This window comes from Ceratina calcarata, unplaced genomic scaffold, assembly GCF_001652005.2.
Source record: "Ceratina calcarata isolate Rehan_Ccalc_2016 unplaced genomic scaffold, ASM165200v1 scaffold478.2, whole genome shotgun sequence".
Classification (NCBI taxonomy): domain Eukaryota; kingdom Metazoa; phylum Arthropoda; class Insecta; order Hymenoptera; family Apidae; genus Ceratina; species Ceratina calcarata.
Genome location: NW_017172008.1, coordinates 192,341 through 215,984, shown reverse-complemented (window position 1 = coordinate 215,984; position 23,644 = coordinate 192,341). Strand labels below are relative to the sequence as shown.

The window sequence follows — 23,644 nt, the reverse complement described above, 5'->3', positions numbered from 1 at the left end:
GACTTATTACTTTTTTTGCATCTTGTCCTCTTAGAGAAAATCAATACTAGCTGGAGCTAGCCAGGAATCATTGAATCTCCAAGCTATACCTTTTACTCGTGATGAAAGTGCACTGCGTTTTACGCACGTTGTGCAAACGTGGAATTTTCCCAATTAATAATTCCCGGAAAGTGAAAATATGCCCGTGCGAGAGCGAATGTTTTATGCGCACACAAAGGAGAAAGTTTGTGTCCGCAGTTAAGTACGCAAAAATGGGTTAGTCATTCTTCTTTCTATAATTGTACGGTGCTTCTTTACAATTTAATCTCTGTAGGCTAAAGAGTTGGGAAATTCTTGGTCGTTCAAACCTGTTCAACTGCGTGAACCGACGGGGGATCAGTTTTACGACCTCGGAGATTGGGAACACGTAGGTGACGAGCGTAAAATCGAGCGTGGACCGTCGACAAAGCGTTGGCTCGCGAAAAACGCGCGGCAGTAAATATTTAACGAGCTCGCGGTACGTTTTCCAACGCTTTCTCGAACACTCGCCGGACGTCACGTCGTCGGTGGAAAGTCTTGGACGCGCGTGCACGAAAAACTTTTCAGGTTGTTACTAATTTATTCAATTAAGTGAGGGGTATCCGAGCGGAATTGACTGGCCGAACCGCGTGAACTGTCTCCTCCTCGCGCGAAGAACAATTAGGTACTAATTGAATGGACGTCAGTTTCGTGCTCTGATTCGGTTTAATCTCCTGACCGCCTGCGTGTCACGCGACTAAACGCATTGTCCTTCCCTTGGAGGAGCGGCCGGCTAATTTCATTACGAACTACTGAACGCGCAATCCTGCCACTTCACTTATTTGCATCCGAGGATTTCCAATGCTTCAAAGCTATACAACGTATTGTACAATGCAATTACGATTTTCAAAGATATCTTTATGCTTCAATAATCCCTTTCATGGACAGAGTGCCTTTGATTTTATTGTTTCGAAAGATAATATTCTGCCTATCTAGCCAGGTTTTAAAGATTCAATTAATAACTCGTGAAATGTTCATCGATTCGCGTGTGGAGAAACGATAAATAAAAATGAAACGAAAATCAGAGGATAAAAATCAAAGCGAATCCGATGAAAATCCCGCCTGATAGTTTCTGTTCCATCGCGAGGCCATTCGTTACAAAATGAAACCGTGAATGAAATAGCGAAGAGGGGAATGAAAAAAGAACGCGAGAACAGTGAGCGTATCGTTGAATATTTTCAGACGAAAGTGGGCTTATTCCTCGCCAACGAATTCCAAATCTCAGAACGTATCAACGAGGCTCCTATATCTCCGCAAACACAGACACACACTCATCCGCGCGCGAGCTTTCCGAAAAAATACCCGGTTTATGCACATACAGATATTTCCTGCGTTCTAAATTCCAGCTGTGAAAAAAAAAAAGGTTCCTTTCTGTCTCTTCGGCCGTGGCGCGCACGGCAATATTCGCGGATTTAACTTAAACGAGTTGAAAGTTCTCGAGGGCGCGAAAATAGACAAAGAAATGGAACTACGGTCGGGGATGAAACGCAGCTGTGCCCACCAGTTCTGTTCTCTGTTTGAAAAGCGAGTCCGAGGGTGAAAGAGCAAACACGGTGAGAGAAACGAAGTTGAAAGTTTTCATCGACACGTGGGAAATGGCGTGTTGCGCGAATGAAATCGCGGCAAGAGTTGCTCTCTGATCACTTTCAATGTATCAAAGACGATTCGCTTCTTCTCATACTAGTTATTTTCCTAATCTATTAATTTTTAACGGGACTTAGTTACGGATCTCGCAAGAGAAATGCGGAAAGTGACGACGATCTTCAATTTATGAAGGAGACCATCTCACGTTTTATTTTAAGAAGGGACTTGAAAAAAAAAAGGGCGATTCTCGATGAGACCTTCCATTACTCGAGTCCTATGCCACAAAGGTTGACCCACCCGCCCCCTTCTCCCTATCACTTTTTCACTTCACCAGTCTCATTCTGTCTCCTTTTGTCGTGGATTTCAATTGGCAAGACGCTACTGTGAGTGGCTCCTTTTTTTCCTCACAGTCGCGACTCTGGGACAAAACAGGTCAGCCAGGAGGCGGAGAATTAGGTCAGTTGATTAAAAACGAGCAACGAGGACGAGTGAGAAAAAAAGGCAAATCGTATTATTCCTCGTTGAACTCGGCGCGTTTAATGTTTAATCGTCCGGTTCACCGCTTGATTTAAAATTATAAAGAGTGGAAGAACAAAGTCAAAAAAGCTGTCACGTTCTCCAGTACAAACGGCGTAAAACGCATTGTTCATTGCGGTGTCCTGCTCCGATCGAGGGACACTTTGTATCTTCTAATTGCAGAGCCAATTGTTCCCATCCTCAAATATACGCGATTGCCCTCGAACTTGCGACTCGAGATAATCAAGTTGAACGATCAGAAAAATGTGTAGCAATTCAATAAGGCAAGACGCTCGAGCCACAATACTGATAAGTCGCTTATCTCTGACCAATAAATTGGTCGGGACAGCTCTTCCCTCTCGTTGAAAGGAGACACCCGATGAAGAGGCGCCAGTGAAAAATCGAGAGTTGGATTACTCGACGCCGGAAGCTCGATCCATTGTGATGAAGGTTGTTTATCAAGCGGGTGGAACCCTCCTCGATGATAGGGAACAATCGGAAAATTTGTCGGGTCATTAGCGCCGGGTAGGACCAGCAGTTTCCCGCGCCAGCCAAGTCCATCTGCCATTCCACCTGCTGTCCCCATCGCGGGCTGATTAATGGTATCGTACACCATTGCCGACACCGTACGACCGTGTTCTCCCGCGAGGGAGCCGTTTTCACGGAATACGTTTATCAGGCATTAAAAATTCAACTGGCCGCAAGCTTGTGATTAATAGTCGTCGATTTCCGAATAACGAACCAAGTTTCCAGTGCCTTCCTTTTAGAGAAACCTCACTGCGGATTTGTGAATTTTTTAACCGTCCGATATATGCTGTTACGTTTCTTTTATTTATGGGCTTGAAGGGAAGAAGAATCTTGCTCTCAGCTTGAGAAGCTCGGTGCGAAAGGGAACAGAGTAGATCGCACTGTTCGTGGAGAATTTAAAGCACTTTTTGTAATTGCATGTACGTTCCCATACCGTAGAAGGATGTTTGAAAAATATAACGATTATTGGCTTTAGAAAAACTTTATGTCTCTGGAAATTGTAATGTAGGATGCAGTGTTGCGCGGTCTTCTTTTATACATATTTACTTGCGTTTAATCCAATCGAGCTTACGAGCTTTGTCATTATCCCGCGAAAGAGCACGGTCGTGCTTTGTGCGACAAAAAGAGAAGAGCGACGGAAGGAATGGGGCAATATGAGGAGGAGAAATGGCCGCGGAAGCGGCTTGTAAATATGCAGAGCACAGAATATCCGAGGAGAATTCGTTAGACGGGTCTCGGTGGATGTACACACGATCTACATATAAATTACGGCCAATCACTGAGAGGACCGTCGCCGCTTGTCCCGATAAAAATCTCGGTAGAAAAAGGTAGAACTTTTTACGAAAATCAATGGCATTGTATATCGCTTTGGGACGACGCGGTAGCCACGCGCGGAAGGGTCAGCCGCAGCGCGCCGGCAACTACCATTTCGGAATGGGAAAAAGTATCGGCCGAGGATCGTCGCTGATTTTACGTACCATTGAATCGCAATATCCCGGCCGACACAATATCGTTCGAGCGAATTCTTGTGTCAAGGGGAAGAAAGAGAGAGAGAGCGTGTCGATAATAATAATCACCGTACTCCCGCAACAAGCAGCGATCGTCGAACGACGATCGATTGCTTCCGTCGGTGCAATTACCACTACGGTAGAGAGAATTCTTATCGGATGCGATATGAATCATTAGGTGGGTTGGATTGCGACTCGGTTCATGGAGAACTTTCTGATGGGAAAAAACTGATTGCTCGCTTCAACTTTCAGAATGTAATTTATTTGCAAATTTCATTTCGTAGAAGAAATGTAATAAGGATGCTGCTTTTATTTTATAAAGATCGATTACTAGAAAATTTTCTTTCAGAAGAGATATCACAATGGGTGAAATTCAATAAGAGCATCTTTGTAGGTAGGAGATTTACGATAAAACGGTATTCCACTTTTGGAAATTGAGTTGCCGTTCAAGCAATTTCGTTCATAGCGTTGGCTCGTATCAGTGGAAACGGTCTTAACGTGTCAGACCAGTGGAAGAGACGCGAACGCGAGGATATATGCCTGTCAGGCGAGAAAAATTTAATACACGCAACAGACCCGTGAGCGTTAGGAGAAGCAAATAGATTTTTCATGCACTGCATCATCGGATATCAGTCCGTCACGGGTATGGAAATTGTAACAGAGAGTTTGACGGTGCACTGCGATTTTCCATCGTCGAAAGCGATACCACAGCAGGAATCTCGCCAGGCATTGTTCGTATCTAATTAAGGAACATCCATCGACTGACGGACAAGATGACAGGCTCAACTTTTGAGCCTTAGTTAATGGAATCTTTGAAACAATCTGTACCTTTGAGTAATCACGTTTATAAGTAGATTGAACATGCCTCGTTCATTAACCGAATAAGAAAGGAATTTAATATTGAAATTTATAATTCTCACTGAGAGGACTGTCGCCGCTTGTCCCGCGTGTTATAATTAATTAAATTAAAATCTAAACAAACGCAGTTAGATAATCTCACTAAGAAACGTGTGTTGGCAATAATTCGTACACGTCGCACCGTTTGCCGGTTCACACGTGTCAAGCAGAAAGAGGGTGCAAAGGATGCCGGGGTTGCGGTCAGAGTTACACAGGATACAGCACAATAGAATTTCATTACAAGTTGCATGTAAGCCACGGCTACCTCGAGTGGTTATATCGCGAATGCTTTGAACGGAACCCCCCGCCTATCGTTCCCATTCGCTGCTTCAAAATAGCATAAGCGTGCCACTACTCGAGTGCTTTGGATAATTATGTAATCCCTCGGATCTTCGAAATGGAGCTCTCAAATCTAATCTAAAATTAATTCAGTTAAAACTACGTAATCAAATAAAAATACAACTTTGTGAGCGTTCTTGTTATTACATATTCACAATACATCTGTCAGAAAAGTGATTAAAAAGCCTCAATAAAGATCGCACCGCTTTTAATTAGGGCCATCATCATTAGTACACATCCAATGTTCTATGGAGATCAGCGGTTCAATTATAGTAGAGTAAAAATTCGATCCAGACGCATTCCAAACTCAGAATAATTGTAAAAAACAATGTCTCTAGTTCGGAGAAGCAGCTCGGAAAACCGCGTTGTTTCGTGGGGCAGGAAATAAACGCTCGACGAAAATACATCCTCTTACTCTTCTGGCGGAGTAATTGCAGGCAGCGGAAGCGGTTGATAAGACCGCACTTTTACCGCGGCGTATCTTTTGTGAATGAAACCGAGTCACGGTACAGTTTTCTTGTGGACAAAAATAAGGGAAGAAAAGGGGGACGAAATTAAGCGAGCGGAGCGAGTCTTCTTCGCGTCCCGTTCATCTGGGTTAACGATCGCCCGAGATTAAAGTCGCAGGAAGCTGACAGGCGCCGCCTGACGAAATGAAGCGACTCATTTGCTAAAAATAACTATCAATTTTCAGGTAAACGCGGCGTGGAAGATGCAGAAGTCTGCGGAAGCGCGTTGGTAACCAGCGAATCGGTGAGTGAACTGTTACATATTTGCTTGCCAAGCGCCGGCTGCATTTTTCGTTATTAATAGCGCTACGTTCGTTACCGGGTATTACGTGAATGATTGATAACTCTGGGAAAAGAGAAAATGCCGTCGGTAATTATTGGATGGAACGCATTGTACTGGTTCGAGTGATAGATAATCATCTCGAGATGGTATCGTTTCACCTCAACTTCTCTTCACATTTCGTTATCCCTGCGTTAAACTTATTCTTTAATCCCAATCGCTGAGCGAGTTTCGAGCTTAAATCCACGCAAAAATACATTAATTATCGACTATCCTTCCTTTCCTGGTAGCTGGCAAGCCATTTTTATAGTTTATTAAAAGCCTACGCGGTCGTAATGTGAATAAAACGATGCGACAGTTTACAACTTAGTTTCCTAAGCTTGTAATGCTCTGACAAGGCCGAAGTTGCCGACAAATTCATCTCCTTACTTCCCGCTCGATAATTAACAACGTGCACATCGTTTAAAATAAAGTGTTTGGAATAAAAAAAAAGCGAAGACTTAAGGAAACGATAGGCGAGCGTGGGTGATGGGAGGATTGAACCACCGGTTTTGTCGTATCGAGTTTCACGGTGTCAAACGAGCCCCGTGGCTCTCCTCTTACACAATCGCGTTCCTAGGATGCCCGAAATATTTCCCACATTCGCTGTTTTCTCTTGTCGAGTCATTCTTACGTCCGTAAATTATACACCACTCGATTCGACGGTCTCTCGGCGGTGACATCGCGCGAAAACGTCTTTGATGTCCGCTTTGCTTCACTTTCGAGCGGTTCTCGTCATGGAGATTCAAGGAGTCTCCTCTCGGCCGTCGTAGGAGCGCGTCTACCGCGAAGAGAGCGACGAGAGGGTGAAACACGTTGGTCACGTATCGAGAAATGTGAAACTCACGCGCCCTCGCGCGTGTCCTAGTCAGATTTAATTAAAACACTGAATAACTGTTGCGGAATTTGAAGCACACATGCGTCTCGTTTTACTTTGTTTGAATATTTATTTGTTCGATGGCTCGAAAGTAACCAGAAGATAAAAAAAACATTGCCTCGAAGAGAATGAACGTTTCAGTTTTGTAAAACACAGAGAAATAAAAGCTTTTGTAAAAACAGGGAACTGTTGCATAGAAATGTCACGAATGTTTTTAAACATACTTTGCAATTAGTAAAATTGAGTGAGCACTCGAAGCTGTTATAACAATTGAACCCGTGACAGGGAATAATACAAATACAGGAAACACCAAGTATGAAAAGGTTAGCAGTACACGTCGTAGGACAATGTGGCAGTTGACTATGAAAGCTTTTCTACCGCGTCGCAATTTTTAAGCAACCCCAACTAAATACATACAGAAAGAAAGAAAAAAAAAAAGACGCAATCGATATTTCAAGAGAGTTCGAAAGAAAAGGTTCCCAGACTTCTGGAGAGCTGTTATCCAGAAAGAGATTTCTGGGTCATTCCCGATACGTAAATGGCACTAACCAAGGGAAGGAAACTATTAACGAAATGCATCCCTTCATCGACGATCGATCGACGAAGAACGGATTCATCTTCACGTACCATCTGTGTTAGTGAAATGCGGGCATCCATCTGCAATTAGCAATCACCACGATTCAGAAGCTAGGTTTTGATTAGCTACGAAGCTCCAGATGCGATCACCTTGGTCCGAGGAAATCAAACGAAAGACGCGTTAAGATCGAGCACAGGCGAACGTCTTGAAGTATTTCGCATCGATGGGGCAGCATCAAACAGAATCTATATTTCGTACCTTTTGCTTCAATATCGGAATAATGTCTTGCAATTTATTATGGTATACGCCCGATCCACCATCGAGATAAGTCAGATGATCAGTTCTCCGGATTCATCGTATTTCCCATTTAATTTCAAATAAAAAGTACAAGAACGCCCCCAAGAGATTAAACTCCGATAGTGAAAGCGAGCGAGGAAATAGGGGAGTGAAGCGATCCGAATCGTGAATTCCTTGTGACGTCTTTAACGTGCCCGTTAACGATGCGCTTGCGATCGTTAATTAACACTCGGTACGGTTAATTAACATTCGAAGCGGCTTGGAAAATTCTGTCATTTCGAGGCGGAAACGTCTTTGCTCCGCGGCGTGTTTACGAAACGATCATTAAGAACGTATTTCTCGCGCATGCCAAGGAACAAAAGTTATGTAACCGCCGCGCGTCTACGTAACGACGTAAATTCCATAGCGAATGCTAACGCGAATTTGCGAGGCGATGATAAAAGTATTTTAGCTCGCTTACCGTTCACTCGACTTTCTCCGTAGATTTCTAACTGCTAATATGCAGAATTTTTAGAATGTACGATTGAATTATTTTCTTATTCGATAAATACTTCTCGAATTTCCTTTAAATTTGTTTAACTATGTTTTTTAATTGAATTATTCATGCGCGAATACAATTCTACTGTTCGACGTAACACGAAGGAAGGGAAGAGATATTTCACCGCGATATCGTTACGGAATCAATGAGCGGGAAACTCATTTAATCGGGAATCCGGGCACGTGACCGCACTCGCCCCGGCGACAATAAAGACATCACGAGATATAAGTTTAATTGGTGCTCTCTCGCGTCCGGGTTCCTGCTCCAATTACCAGAATGATGCCGCGTCCACGGACGATCACCGCCGCGTGAACAATGGGCCTCCATTTTCGTTAAAACCCGGGAGAGAACGAGTAGAGCCTAACCGCGGCGCGGGTCGCGTCTGCGAAAAGGAGGAGAGCCTTCAGAGTGGCTCCGGCATGAGAATTTTTTAATTTGGCACACGGCGAAGAGGCGCAAGTGGTCTCGACGAAAAATTGAGACACCTTCTCGTTTGCGATGGTGATTACAAGAATTTCGCGACGTGTTTCCGGTTCGTTAATTCCTAGGTTCCCCCTTCCTTTTGTTGCACCTTATTTCTTGGGATTAAACGAACTTCCTCATTCCGAGTCAAATACTCACCTGAGAAAAGGTCAAGAGAGGAAACAATATCTAAAGAGAGATTTATCGTAGGAACGCAAAAAGAAAGAATCGAAGTATACGTAGTTTCTTGAAAAACAGTTAGTCCATTTCGTGATTAGTTCGTCAAACAGAAAAGTTTTTAATGGATCGAATCTATTATCAGATAAAAAAAACGTGATATTTCTCATGCGAGTTCAGATGAGATTTAAACATCTGTCGATATGCTGATTAAAAATCTCGAAATTGTGAAACTGGAGCATCAGGAAAAATGGGATATCACGTTTTACCATCCCAGTCAAGGATATACGCCAGCCACCTATCATTTCCCAAACCACGAGAATTTATTGCGAGAACAGATAAGTCGCTGCCGGGCTCCATCGTAAGCTGCACGGTACACGTATTTTCGTCACGGTTATTGCGAAGAAGTACGGTTTACCCGAAAATCGTCCTCGGCCGTGGAACAGCCAGAAGTGGTATATGTATACTACACGAACGTATGAGAGAGGAGAGGAGTGGAGACAAATCGCGTATACGAAAGCAAAGCGGTGGAGAGGGTCTCGAGTGTTTCAAGTTAGCAAGCCGCGAGGCAGCTTCGGCACTTTCGCGGCTGGAGTGTCGCGCGGCAGTAGAAGAAAAGACTTCTTCCCCTCTTCACCGGCGAAGAGAGGACTTGGCCGTCTCGAAGAAGCCAGACCGAAGTCAGCGATTCCTATCGTTGCCAACGACTCAGTGCTTTCCCATCCTCGGAATGACCCCCAAGAGCGTATATACCTTTTTCATGCTCCTTAAGAGACTTGGTATCCCCAATACAGTTTGCTAAAGATTCTGCATGAGTTTCATGACACTTCTGACTATATTAAAAATTGTTCTGAATCGTTTATTACCAATTTCACATTTATTATACATCGTATAATTGATTTCTTATCTGAAGTTGAGAGAATAAAGGAAAAAAGAAATAATGTATTCCTATGCAATATTCTACGAACTGCGTCATTGTACGACGCAGAAATTCTTGTAAGCCTCGTGTTCGTTGGTCATAGCGTGCGATGAAGGCAATTATGACAAAATTACGTGTGCAGGATGCAATTAAAAAGCGAGTATCAGTGACGCTGCGATGGATATCGACGTGTCTACTCAGATTAAAACGCGTTACGCGAAATAAGAAATGGGAGAAAAAAGAGTTTTCCTCTGTCGTTCTACTTTCTATTATTTTCCGCTTCGAATCCAACTTACGTAAACACACCGTAGGAGAAGGCACAAACACGGTTCCTTTCAGGTTCCTGGAGAACCTTTCCCGAGGAAGCCTCCAGTGTCGTTACCAGACAATCGATCATAATCCTTTCCGTGTCGCGGGAACTTCGATAGAAGTTCTGATCTCCGTTACAACGTTGTACCCACGGATCCCGAACTCCTTTGCCGTGAAACTTCAACAACGATAAACTGGAAATCGAGTATCGAGATGGCTCGAATTGTTTGCGGAAGGAACAAAAGGTGAGACACGATCGCGGTTGCGATCAACATTAATCTTGAAGCGTTGTTCACTGATTAAAATTTACATTCCGCTCGATTCTCATTAACGGCTTTAGGCAACTCTGAGAGACACTCGGTACTCCGTCACACGAGATCAAACGTTCTAAGCTTTTGTTTAAGCTCTTCAAGTGACTACGAGATTGTATGAATATCTGAAGAAAAAATTTCGTACCGCTGAAATGTGAACAGGTATTTCATAAATATTTAACGGGCGCGTAAGGCGAATTTGCATCCCAAAGACGGAGCCTGGATGCGAGCGCGACGCTGGCTCGTACGAGGCCAGATAGGCAAAACATTAGCGTTTCGACACATCTGATCCCGATGAATCTCCGATCGATGCAACAGAAGTGGATCCATGTTAAACGACGCGAATCGTAGCAAGCAAGCACCGCATTGTGAGGTCGCATTAGCAGACCGAGCCGTTCTCCCGTTTCCTCTCTGCTTTTCTCTACGTGCTACATGAATAATGTGTAACAATGCGAGACTGGCATGAAAGCGTAGATACTATTTTGGAAGCAATTGCGTTGATAAGCGAAAGTCATCGGTTGTCGAAACGGCTTCGTCGCAGTTGTGTCCACGTTAATTCCAACAAACATGCGCTTATCCGGTTGTAATCCTTTGAAGATTATATGCGTTGGAGACAGGAAAAAGCTCAAAGGTTTTAGTCACGAATAATAGGACAACGTTTCCTTAGTCTGGGAACTGATTGAAGAGAGGTAGCTAATCTCGGTTTAATTAATTAACCCATTCGCTGCCAAGTTATTTCTTGGTAAGAGCACATATATTATCATACATAATCATTTAGAAGCAGGAAACCAAAGACGAGTATACTCGTCGTTGGCAATGGGCCTTCAAAAGAGCCTGCATGTTATAATATATTTAAAGCAGGACGAGTATACTCGTCCTGGCAATGCGTGACACCCTGCCAAAGACGAGTATACTCGTCCTTGGCAGCGAATGGGTTAATAATCGCATTAGATTCTACTCATTTTTCTTTGGGATTTATTCTACTAGCACATTTACTATGTACATACGACCGTTCTGATATATTTTTTACTATCATATTCTATCGCAGGTAATAAGCATATGATCTTTGAATAATAGATAGCAGCAATTCGAGTGTCAGATAGCATGAATAATGGATTTGCCGAGAATCCAGATTGAGTATCTCCTATTTTCAGCTCGCGATCGAGACGAATAAATAACAAGGGAAAACGAGGAAAGACATTAACCGGGGAATCTGCGATAAGGCTCACTCTGAAAATCGTCTGAAAGCATTACGCGGAAACAAAAGGTGGAAGTTTTGCTAAATTCTATCGACGATTACTACGGTGCCGTTTCGCTCCGAGCAATTATAAGAACGATTTCACCCATACTCTTGGCGCGTCGTCATCCACGATGTTATTGATTTCCTTCGACACGCGGGGGAGTTATATCGTCCGACTTCTGCATAATCCTCGTCGCGATTACGAGCCAAAATCGATGCCCGAACACGTTTGGGCGTGGATAAAAAATTGTTTGTCGACGCGGACGCTCGCAAATACTCGTATCTCTCGGAAATATTCGGGCCGCCGCGGTCGAATGCGAAACCGTCGGTGGAACAAGGAATCGTTCCCTGTCCAAAGAAGGAAGTCGCATCGGGCGCAAACGAGAAGACGAACGACGTTCCCGTTTCGTCTGTTAACCGGTTAGCAAAAGTCGCAGGAAAAAATTGGGTCAAAAAAGCGTGGCAAAATTTCTCTGTCAGGCCGAACCGCACACTCGGCCCCAATTCCGCTTGCATCGAAACCTGATCGAATAGAACGTCACATCGAAAGTGATTTGTTTCGTGAAACGGAGTGGGCGCGAAGCGTTTCCGATAGGGAGACACGATTCGGAGTTGATTAGTTGGTCGGCGCACGAAAGCAATCGCGAGAATTCGTTTCGGCTTCGATTAGGTTCGAAAATAGTTTGCGGGAGCAAAAAGCAGCAGCGAAGTCATAAAAAAAAAGGATCACAAAGCGCAAGAGTTTACGCCTGACTCTTTTACATTTCCGTTTTGTCTCCAGGGTTAATAGCTCGACGCAGGGAATCAGAAGACGAAAGTAGAAAGTTCTATTTAAGCGAGGAGCCGCATAACTTTCGTCCACCTTTAACCGAATGAAACCTCGGAAACTTGTCTCAGATACAAAGTTACGGCTAATTTACTGGACATAATCGCGGAGACAGCGGGAGGACACAAACGTCGAGCAACTCTGAAAGAGACTCGATAATGGATTCACTCGTAGAGCTTTGGGAAGCTTCGAGCGCGCGCGCGCACGAGAGAGAGAGAGAGAGACTAGTACTTCAGCTACTTTTGTCGAGCGGAATTCTTCGCCTCCGTTTCCCGGAACGGGACAAATTCTCAAGGGGTGAAAAGGGTCGAAGAGAAAGCTCGATAAAAGGGAGGAAAGTCGTTGGTAGTCTGACAAGGAAAATCTCGGAAAAAACGAACTTCCGGCTCGCTCACTGTCTCGGTAAATCGTGCTATTCTTTCGCAAGCAAGTTTCCCAGAAAGATTGAGAAACGCCCTTTCAAGCTCCCAAAGTTTTGCAATTCGTGTAAATTAATTTATTTAATATTGGTTATAATTATTCATTACGAACGGCCTTTGTCAAAAGAGGTTTGAATAAAACGCGACGCAACCCTTGCCTGCGTTAACTTTAGACTCTCGCTTCGTGTGTCTCCCCGTCGTTAATTTACCTCAACGGAGCTATTATGACCACCGTTTCCCCGTAAATTTAATTTCCCTCCACTAATTACTCTGTATCAGCGACGTATACGTCGAACAAGTTATCTTGCATAATTACTAGCGTTTGCGTTCAAACTTATTTATAGTCTCATTAATTATAATACTCGAATTTTGTAAGAACAGAAGCCGGCCTACGTACATCGTTCGTTTAATGATCATTAGAACCATTTGAAAAATTTCGATCTCTTTACAATCGATATAACCATCAAATTTTATGGTTATACTACTAAATGTATTTCTTATACGCACGCCGATTGCATTAGAATGCTGGCAACATTTTCAAAGTTCTTTTTATCCTTTGATGTTTGAACAAATTTATACCACGTGCACGCGAGTCAACATTTTTTCCAATTGAAACTCAATAGAAAGTAATGTTCTTAATATTGCTATGACGAAAATCGTGATTTTCTACTGGAAGGAAACAATAATTTATCGCGGTCGCAGGTTATAGCAAAAGATGAACGACGCGAACAATACCTTCGTCGCCAGAAGTTGAGGAGTTGTCCTCTGGTTCGGGCGACGATCCTGGCGACCCAGGGGAGTGTCTACCGAGTCTCGAATCTGATCGGCCGTACTCGTATCCTCCGATTGATCCCCTGTTGTCTTCGTACTCCTGTCGCTGCCGTCCTCCTCCGACCTTCTCGGGAGACACCGATCTTTTGTCTCCGTCCCTGTCCCTCGTGTCCGCCGGAAGCGAACCTCGTTTCCCGTCCCGCGCCTCGGGGTAGCCAAATCTTTTCCCGAAGTCGCCGGCCACCGTTGAACGCTTCCTGAAGATTCCGTGACGGGAATACGTTTACGCGCCTCTTCGTCACGCGAGACGACCGATTCGATCGTTAACGGATCTCCGATACTCGGAACTATTTCGCCGGTAGGAGAAATCCCCAACTTCGGGCTATGTGAAAACGAACGAAACGACATGGCGACTCTCCACGAGATCCCAATACGAGAAAGTTAAAGAATCGTGGGTAAACGTGAATAGATACGACGTTTCCCTTTAAGTTGAAAATGAAAGTACAAAGTGCCCGATCGGACGATGTTCAGAGGGCATAGATGAAACCGAGATCGATCGGCGCGGAGAGCCGCCGTAATTCGACGACGGCGTTAAACGTACTCCCTGAATTCGGTTGAACTGTTCGGCGATTTCCTTCCGGTGAAATCACGGAACTCCGTGGTGCAGGTTCCTGACGACGTTGAGTGGTACTGCGGCGATCTCCTGCCGCCGCTGGTCCCTGATTCTCTGGCCTCGTGGCAGGCGTCACGGACATTTGCCAGGTCAATGTTGGCAGTAGTCTTTGCTTCCTTGGCGGGAGATGGCGGCGGAGACGTTGGTGGCGATGGTGATGGACTTCCTGCACGACCAGAACTGTAGCACACTGCTGCCTTCCGCAGAGTCTCCCTGCACAGCTCGGAGAACATGCTGCCTCCCCCATGGCCGTGGCCCTTGCGGACCACCACCCTCCTCCTTTAACCAGTTCCTTCGTTCGCGGAGCTCGGGACCACGTCAGTCGAGCACGTCTTCACCAAACGCGACTATGTTTCTTGCTAGTCATTCTCGTTTCTCGTTCGTCGGGAACCGTGACCCGTCGGTTCAACCGTCGTGAAGATCGCGCGAAACTACATTATTATCCGATCTACGGCTGAGGATATAACGAAAACAAATGAGAAACGTTGGAAACACTTGGACACTCTCGCAAATTCAATCTAATACAGTCGATCGTCATTCCGGGTGTGATGGTAGGAAACGCGTGATCGATTTCGAAACAAATATCTCTATATCTAATCTTATCAGATAGGGAGAATTTTATAAAATTCCTGCCGAAGACCAACCTACATTCCGGGAATAATACGCCGCTCGAGTTACACGATCAACTCGCGATAAGACCGGGGAACATTATCTCCGAGGAAGCGCAGGCTGAAATAATTAAACGATACGATAGGGATACCTATAACGAGCGCAGGAAGTCTGATCTACCTAAATGCGAAACACCGCCCCAAGAACGTACAGGAAGATGGCGGCTCGATAAAAACTTTACACGTAGACGAGGGTTGATTTAGAGGCACACGAGCCAGCCACAAATCCCTCGACTTGTACACCAGGCTAGGCAGAGGTGAAGCTTAAAGTAAATGCGTTTACGGGAATCCCCGGGTGAGGGAGAGAGAGAGACCCATCGAGAACTGCGGGTCGTTTCCATAAAGCACGAGACGAGCGTGTTTAAGGAGCGACTGGCAACGCGGGGTTCTAGCGATACCTTCGAGTTCAGTTAGCGAAGGAAACGTTATGTCTGGCGTAGGCCGTAATAAAAACGTCTGGCTGGTTGCCAGCCATTCGAAAATTTAGTTGGGACTCATGGACAGCGTGATCCGTCATGAGTTCTAAAACAAACCGCAGCGGGATCCTTTACTCGCCGTAAACCGTGGGAGTGCAACGACTCGTTCGTGCTACCATTTCAGCTGCGGGCTATTAATTTGACGTTATCGTGAAAATATGCGCGTCGTTGGAACGCGTTCGATGCTTTTTACAGCATAGATTTCTCTGCTATTTGCTGTTGACCGGTGGACGCTGCACAAAACAAACAACACAAACAAAACGGAGACTGGAATGCAAATGCAAGAGGTAAAGTGTGTCCGATGGCGCGAAAACAATTTCATCTTGATTTTAGAACTGTCGCAAAATATAGCTGGAAAATTTGTCGCGATCTAAAATATATTTCATAATAAAATTAACGATAGTTTGACATTTCAAAGATAAAAAAATTGAGTCTACATAACTGAGCATGAAAATTATTAATGCCTCAATAAAAGTCAGTAATTGCGATTAAGAACGACGTTAAAGTTGGTAGAGAATAATTCTATAAAAAAAAACGCATGCGAGACGATGTCCCTGTAGTACGATTGATCCAGAAAAATTATTTACCAATGGGAACGCGCGATAAAATCAATGGCCCGCAGCTGGGCTCGCGTCACGGTAATCGAAACGTTATCCATTGGACCGATAATGGTCCCGGCGCGGAACGCAGCCACGATGATAGCCGTTGTCTCTATCGCGGTACCGCTTGCCTGGAAATTCTCGAGACAATTGTCGGTTTAATCCCTCCCGCTCGACCGAGCGCCGGACAATGTACGCGAGCACATCTCGACCGCTTTCAACAGCTCGGAGCCCTCCACCTCTACCCCCTGTACACCGCGGCAGCAATTTTTTAAAAGCCACCTCTAAAACTGTCGCGTGGAAGCCAATGATTTCGTGCCTTCGGTTCGTGCTTGCGATCTTTTAAATATTAATTACGACTCGAGCAAAGGTCAACGTTGAAATAATGGTTGATTTGGAAAATGTCACGATTACGTATGCATTGTATTACACGTGATGGATAGAGCATGATCGAACGGACGTAGGATTATGGCATTTCGGTTCGGTGTTAATGCAGATGGATCTGCAATCACTTGGCTTAGTGCATCAATGATCTAATGAAGGATCTATCCCCAATTTCGGTGCGTCACAGGAAATACCATAATTTGCTATGAGAAATCGAGAACGAGCGGTCCAGTCGATCGCCTACGAAGAGCTTGGCGTCGATTAATTCTGTAGCAAAACGAAATTTCTCTACCTTCCTTTTTGTTGAGAAAAACAACAAAATTCAAGAGAGAGGAATAATTAAGAATCGACACGTCGCGCCAATAGCAATGGAACGAGTTTGCAGGTGGATTGGATCGAGTCGATGGCTGAGTCGAACGTGAAGAAATAGAAAAGCGTGGATGTCTCGCGTTACCAAGGATAGTTAATTCACGCGTTCGTCTAAAAACAGGCTCGTCGCTGGCCTTGCTAGGGAACGAATCATCGAGCTTCCGTCAGGCTTAGAAACGGAACACAATGGTACCGTTCTTTTGACGTGCGAAGCGTAGCTGGCATTCCGGTTTTCCACACGTTTCATCGGCTGCCTTACAACGCTCATTGTTTTTTCTCGCCCGTGATTCGATGAATACCGAATCGAAAAACTTTATAACACTTTACGAACCGTTGGTCAATCTTCTATTAATGCCAGCAATGTAGGAAAAGTGCGGATTCGAAAATATGACCGGGAGAACGAGTTTCACGAAATTTCAGAGCAACTCGGATGGGATGAATTTAGCGAGTGAAAAAAATCTGCTGAAGCAAGGATGTGACAAGCCCGAGTTAATTTAGCGAGCACCGTTTAATGAGAACTGCCTGGGTGTTTAATACCAGCGCTTACCCGCGTGCAGCATGTACGCGAACGATAAATCATCCTGTCTCGAAATTAATTCGCGGAACGTATCAATCATATCAGAGGAAATGCCTCTAGATTAATAAAGCAGAATCAAAGGAGGCTTGGCGACATGGATAATAATCACGTCTAAAATTGTCGCGACAGATGATCGCCACCTTGACCACGTGATCGAAGAACCATGCAAGACGATTCTGAATAAGAGCTGATGCAACAAGAATAACGCTGAGGGGCACAAGACACTTTTTTTCTGAAGCAGCGTTAAAGTTAAAAAAGGAAACTCTGGAATAACTGAAACATCACCTTGGTAGCAAGAGACATAGCTTGTACGATTCTCCGGATCCTTGGAGAGCAGCGCGAGCATCGAGACAGATCGCAACGGTCGCCAACCACCCACGTGATCGAAAACTCATCTCCAAGGAATTACTACGTCGTGCATAATCCTGGACTAATCTCATCGCCGTGGCTCTCCGATCGAGACACGTCAAAGGGAATCTAACGTCCGGGCAGCGAGGACACAGAGACTTTGATATATCAAGTCACTTCACGCACACAGGATTCGATCTACTTTCTGCGATTCATATCCAGGACGTATAAAACGTACATGAAGAGCACTTGAGTAAAGACACACACAAATGACGAGAGTAGTCAAAGGGCCTCACTCGAAGCACACTCCAAGGACGAGAAAACGAAATACGGGAAACACAGAAACCACTCACAAAAAACGAATTCAAGGAGGAAGCCCGATAAGGGTGGTTTTGCTCGGTGTTCTAACTGGGGATACAATCACGCTCGAGAGAAGATGCAAACAGAGAAAGTGCGGAAGACCAGGAGAGGAGGAACCGAGCGCACCTCGTCGACTATTAGGCGGCAGGATGTATAGCGCGTTCTCCTCGTGGCGACGCGGCGGCACGTCATCCCGGCCAGCGGGCGGACAAACTCGAAGAGGGTGAATACGCGCGCGAGGTCGGATCACCTGTACACCGGACGGTCTTCAGGCGAGAACTAAGCCAGCGAAGGAGGGAGCGCGAGAGCGACAGAGAACCGTAAACCGTAGGAATGAGAAACGAGCAACGCGCGAGGGAAAAGAGACGGCGCATCGCGTCGCGTCGAAGCAAAACCCCTATCTGAAATTCCGCTTGGAGAGGGTAGCCCAACGGCGGGGCCGAACGCGCGCTGCTCGGTTAGTACGCGTGGAACGGTCCGTGGGGTGGGCATCCGAAGGGTTGCGGAGGTGGTCGTCGCCGCGGTAGAAGGGAGTCTCGTCGAACGAACCACCCCTACACCCTCGCTCGCAGTGGCGCTGCTGTTGCATCGATCAGCCGCGCGCCGCCACCTCCGACACTCCCGAAATGGTCAAACCCTCGTCCTCCTCTCGGAGGGGTTACTCCTTCCCTCACTTCCTCCGACACTGCGTGTACAGCTCGTAATGCTCGCTGCCACCTTCGCGTTTTGACACCGTTCACACGAGGGTGCATGCGTGTCATATTCTAAACACTAGAAAAGTAGCACAGAATTCGTTTAATTCTATCCTCGCCTGACACCGCAGCCTCTTCAATCATCGCTGCTTTTCAGAGAGCGAAACTCTCCGTGCAGTATAAAGGCTAAACGCGTTTTCGAAAGTTTATGTGCGATATCTCGACGTAGAATAAAGTCACACCTCATTTCACTGCAAGATTAAGTAAATGATAAACATTGGAGAACATGACAGCACTCTATGATACTTTTCATTCTGATCTCGATGTGAAACCAGCCTGAACCACGCGCACATGGATACAGAAATCTTTCCACGTCTCGCAAATACTTATCTCGTCCTCGAACTCTGTCACCAGCCTCGTAACGCTGATTTATTACGCTTTATACTAGTCATCCTCCTGTTTGTCGGAACTATTCGCCTCCTACTTTCTCCCATTTCTCTCGGTACGTGCCGCATCGTGGTTACGCCGCCGCCGCCGCCTCTCGCTGCAGCCGGATGTTTTCGTATCGCGAGGGTGGTGGTCCTCGCGCCGGCGACCTTGAGCGGCCGAGCACACCGAGAGGATCCCGTTCCGACCCCGCGGTTCGGAGCGACGAACCGGGATCACTCCGGTACACCCGCACTCGAAAGATCCATGGATCTCAGGTCGCAAAACATACGTTTCACATGTTTCTACACTTACATTCACACCTCTACTTCTACACATTCGTCGCGCAAGCATATCTTCAGGTAGAAGGTGAGGACGACCTTGAAACGAATAGAGAGAGAGAGAGAAAGAAAGCAAGAGAATTCTGAAGGATCGCGCGAACTTTCGCACTACGAAGCGAAGGGTAGCCGGTGTGTTTTACGCACAGTCCTCTCTCCACTGTACGGTCATGTCTCCAACGGAGTTCTCGAGGATCGATAACCTTGAGGACGACGTATTATCCTCTCGAAAAATTCTCTTCAGTTGAGATTACGAGAAGATACGCTCCGGATTCGAAGTCGTACCACCGACGATACTATCTAATCGGTAGCTCTCTGATTATCTGAAAAGATACGACAAAGAGACACGAATCGCATACACCTGTCTACTTTCTCCGATGGATATAGGAAATCTTTCTGACTTTTCCAACTCGCTCGCTCGAGAAAATGTTTTAAAACTGTGCGGCTTGAGTACACGCGCGGCAGCCGTTCGACCGGATTCCGCTGTATCCGGGAACGAAGGGATCGCTCTGTGAAATAATGAAACTGGAGCTTTCAGTTCCAATAATAACGCGGTCATATACGAGGAGGAAATTTTCAATTCACTCGCCTCAGTTTTCATAACGGCAGTACCTTCCGATCATGACGCGACTCAACCTTTTCGGATATAGAAATCCTCTTTTTTATCTCTGCTACTTCAATATCAGTAGATCGCTAAACTTCTACGAGCAGATGTTAACCTTTTCCGATATGAATGCATTCTACACATGCAAAAGCCGTATCTCGTTGAATTATGAATTATACTTCTTCGATAGTTTGAACAACTGTTCTAAATATTATATTGGAGAATGTTTTCAAGTAGAACTGAATCACGAATGCTAAATACATTAATAATTTCCAATGCAATGTGATCAATGAAGTCACAGCATTGTTTCTTCAGGCAAGAATGCAGGCGGGGGGTCGAAAGGAGAATGTCACATCTAAAACTCGTATTGAATGCAGAACGAGTCGATTTTTTCATTCGTTTTACATCGAGTCACGATCGTTCACCGATCCCTAGACGCGTCTCTTCCACTCATCCACATTGCTCCCGCGAGTGACGCGACTGGAATCTACACACGGGTTCGCCGAAATTCCGGGCGTGTCTAACTGACCAGGCTAGGCCTTCGCCGTCGACCATTTCGAGAAATCCGGTGTACAGGGTCGGGGGACTAACAAAAACCATGTCGTACTTGAATTGGAAAATATCCGACGGACCCATTCACCGATCTCTTTCCTTGGATTGAATTCAAGAAATTTCGAGGCACGTGTTACCGCTCAGTGCGCGACCTTTCAACCTCCGGCTTTCTCCCCTGGGAGGAACTAGAATACCCTTGTGAAACGTAATGGAACGGACGGCCGCACTCGGAAATAATTAACTTCATCTCCTTTCGTTTAAATATTTGTTCGCAAATAATACTTCATCTTGCACCGCTCTGTCAGAATTTTTGTTAAACACATTTAAATGGAATCTACAATCATTCGGTTATACGAGAAAAATTCCGATTTAATAACTCGACCTTACATAAAATTCAATGACTCGTTAATACGTTTCAACCATAGCGAAGAAGCTTATAAATTCTCAGAACGAAATCGTTCGAAGAATGCAATCGTCGAAGGTTAATTAGCGAAGACTAATTTCGGTCCTCGAGCTAAACGACGAGTGAAGCAAAACATGATAGGAACTTTCAATCGAAAAGCCCTAGTTGTACGCGAATCGAAAGTGGGAACGAGGGTGAGTGGGCTGCTGTTCGATGAAAAATCGAGAGGCGTCGTTACTTAACAGCGTTTTCCTTCCCATCATTCCGACCGTGTTGGTTTGGATCGCTCGCTCTTCAAACGTTCACTCAAAGCGTACAACTTCTACGATGAGTGCTTGAACAAATCGAAATCGTTTGCGATTCACTCTTCGTCATAGAACTATCCGATCTAATGCAGTTACTTAAACCGTGTTTAACTAATGCAAGAGAATCGAAAGATCCATGTAATAATTTCCAGAGTATGGTATTCGGTATACCGAATTTTCCTTCTATCGATTTCCCATTTCCTCAGAGCCGCCAGCTGCACTCTAATCCCCCTAATTAAACTCACCTGTTATCTTAGATAAAACGTTATCGATACTTTCTCCATATACTCGCTTTATGTTCGGTTTAAATTTACACTCAGCGACGTGAGATTTCAACAAAGTAACGCGTAGATCTTCGAAAACGAAAAGGAATCAATAAATTCTAGTATTCTCGATGCAGTAACTCTTTTCCCTTTATTCTCGTCGGTGTGTATGTCATCGAAATCGGAAGAGCTATATTCGTCACGATTACGACAGGCCGGGTGCAATTTTCTGAACCGGCTGTAACCGTGCTTTTGCACCCACATCCCGTTTGAATGGCACGCCCCGTGCCTACGAGAGACGGATCGAACACGCTCTTCCTGAATGGCATTCGCAATCTGCCTTTCAGGTCTCGTCCGTCGACGTCGGCGTCTGGCTCTGACGAAGTTGCTTTCCATTTAGAGATCGGATGGGATTGATACCATAAATTCAGTTGTAAATTCTTTCTTTCACAGTGCAATGATTATCGTCTCGCGTACAAGTCTCTATTAATTTTCATAACCGTGAACCGGTGTTATGAGATGGTCTAAGATGGAAAATAAGAGATTTGCACGTTTCCGAGATGTAGCGTTGCTTCACACGCACGACTTGGCTTCTCTCATCATTTCCTTGAGCCTATTGGCTCGATTCGACCCGATTGATCATCCACAGTGCTCTGATTACACTAAAGAAATACACTCCCAAAGTGGACGCGGTCCTTGGACACCGGCCAGAATGATATTTCGAAGATGAGCCGTGTTTTTCGCCGACCGTGCCGCGCCCACCGCGATGGAAAAAACTTCCCAGGGGAAAATTGAAACCGTCCGGTATGTGACTCTGCCAGCCGTCTCACCGTGATACACACTCTTTTCTTTTTACCATCGCGATTTCACCGGAAAAGAAGTCACGGGGAAAGAGAACGTCGTGAAGTGAGCTCGCGTGTTACCAGAATCGTGCACTACGTCACGTACTCCGCAAAAACTCATTTATTAACTTTTAAAAATCTTGCATCCAGTAGGTTCAGAGTAGCGGAAATAAGTTCTGAATATTCTGCGAAGAACGAATGACTTCTCTTATAAAAGTTCCAGAGACGCTGCTTCAAGTAGTACAACCATAGTACAAGTCAGACTACGTATTTGCTTTTTTTTAGTTTCGACATCGCGAGGTATTATCGGACACACGTCAGTATTGATAATCGCTCGGTATTAACCCTTTGCACTCGAGGCCTTTTGCGCTCGGGCGAACCAGCAACTCGAGACGATTTCGGCTATATTAGAGAAGAACTTTAGGGGTACTTCAAATCATTTTATACCCAAAAGAACGTATACAAATAATAAAATTTTACCAATTTTTTCATTTTTATTGAATACAACAAAATCTGTTAAATATTACAGTTTGCAATTAGTTTTCGTGCTGGGCGAATCAGCAACCCGAGTCGATTTTATTAGAGAAGAACTTTAGGGGTACTTCAAATCATTTTATACCCAAAAGAACGTATACAAATAATAAAATTTTACCAATTTTTTCATTTTTATTGAATACAACAAAATCTGTTAAATATTACAGTTTGCAATTAGTTTTCGTGCTGGGCGAATCAGCAACCCGAGTCGATTTTATTAGAGAAGAACTTTAGGGGTACTTCAAATCATTTTATACCCAAAAGAACGTATACAAATAATAAAATTTTACCAATTTTTTCATTTTTATTGAATACAACAAAATCTGTTAAATATTACAGTTTGCAATTAGTTTTCGTGCTGGGCGCCGTAGCGGCGCCGCTCAAGTACAAAGGGTTAAAGCGTTGAATCCGAAGAACAGCACGTGATGATATTGTCAAAAAGACGATCCTGCATGTATCCTAGCCATAGTATCGCACGTCACCCTGTGAACTCCATAAACGAATATTGCCGTAAAAGCACTGCTCAATTCGCTCTTCCGAATACATCTCAACGTCGGAGGTCTTCCTAGTGGGTCTGGTCTCTATCGGCAATATTACTGATCCAATCCTACCCGGCACGACCATCGATCCCTGACGTTCGAAATTTTCCACCGTCGTAGACGAGAGGACTTCTTCGAATTACCGGTCGACTTTTGCTGTAATTCATTCCGCTTCGCGGGTTCTTTTCTTTCCTCTTATAGTCGGAAATGAAG

The 23,644-nt window shown here is 44.9% G+C and overlaps 1 protein-coding gene across 23 annotated transcripts in view; it reads right to left on the bottom strand.

Annotated features, from left to right (window-relative positions):
* The window catches only part of LOC108627547 (MAP7 domain-containing protein 2), a 138,929-nt gene that overhangs the window by 30,140 nt on the left and 85,145 nt on the right, over nucleotides 1-23,644 (bottom strand). For 2 of the 23 annotated variants that reach the window (XM_026815656.1, XM_026815657.1), the window contains exons 1-2: nucleotides 14,081-15,680; nucleotides 13,444-13,736 (exon numbers count right to left, since the gene is read on the bottom strand). The exons of 11 other annotated variants lie outside the window; for them this stretch is intronic. In XM_026815656.1, the coding sequence (XP_026671457.1) occupies nucleotides 13,444-13,736; nucleotides 14,081-14,385 (598 nt within the window). In that variant the 5' untranslated portion in view covers nucleotides 14,386-15,680. Of the gene's footprint in view, nucleotides 1-13,443; nucleotides 13,737-14,080; nucleotides 15,685-17,510; nucleotides 18,036-18,059; nucleotides 18,253-23,644 lie in introns of those variants that run through there. 10 more of the 23 variants (XM_026815658.1, XM_026815663.1, XM_026815664.1 and 7 more) reach the window with 7 other exon arrangements.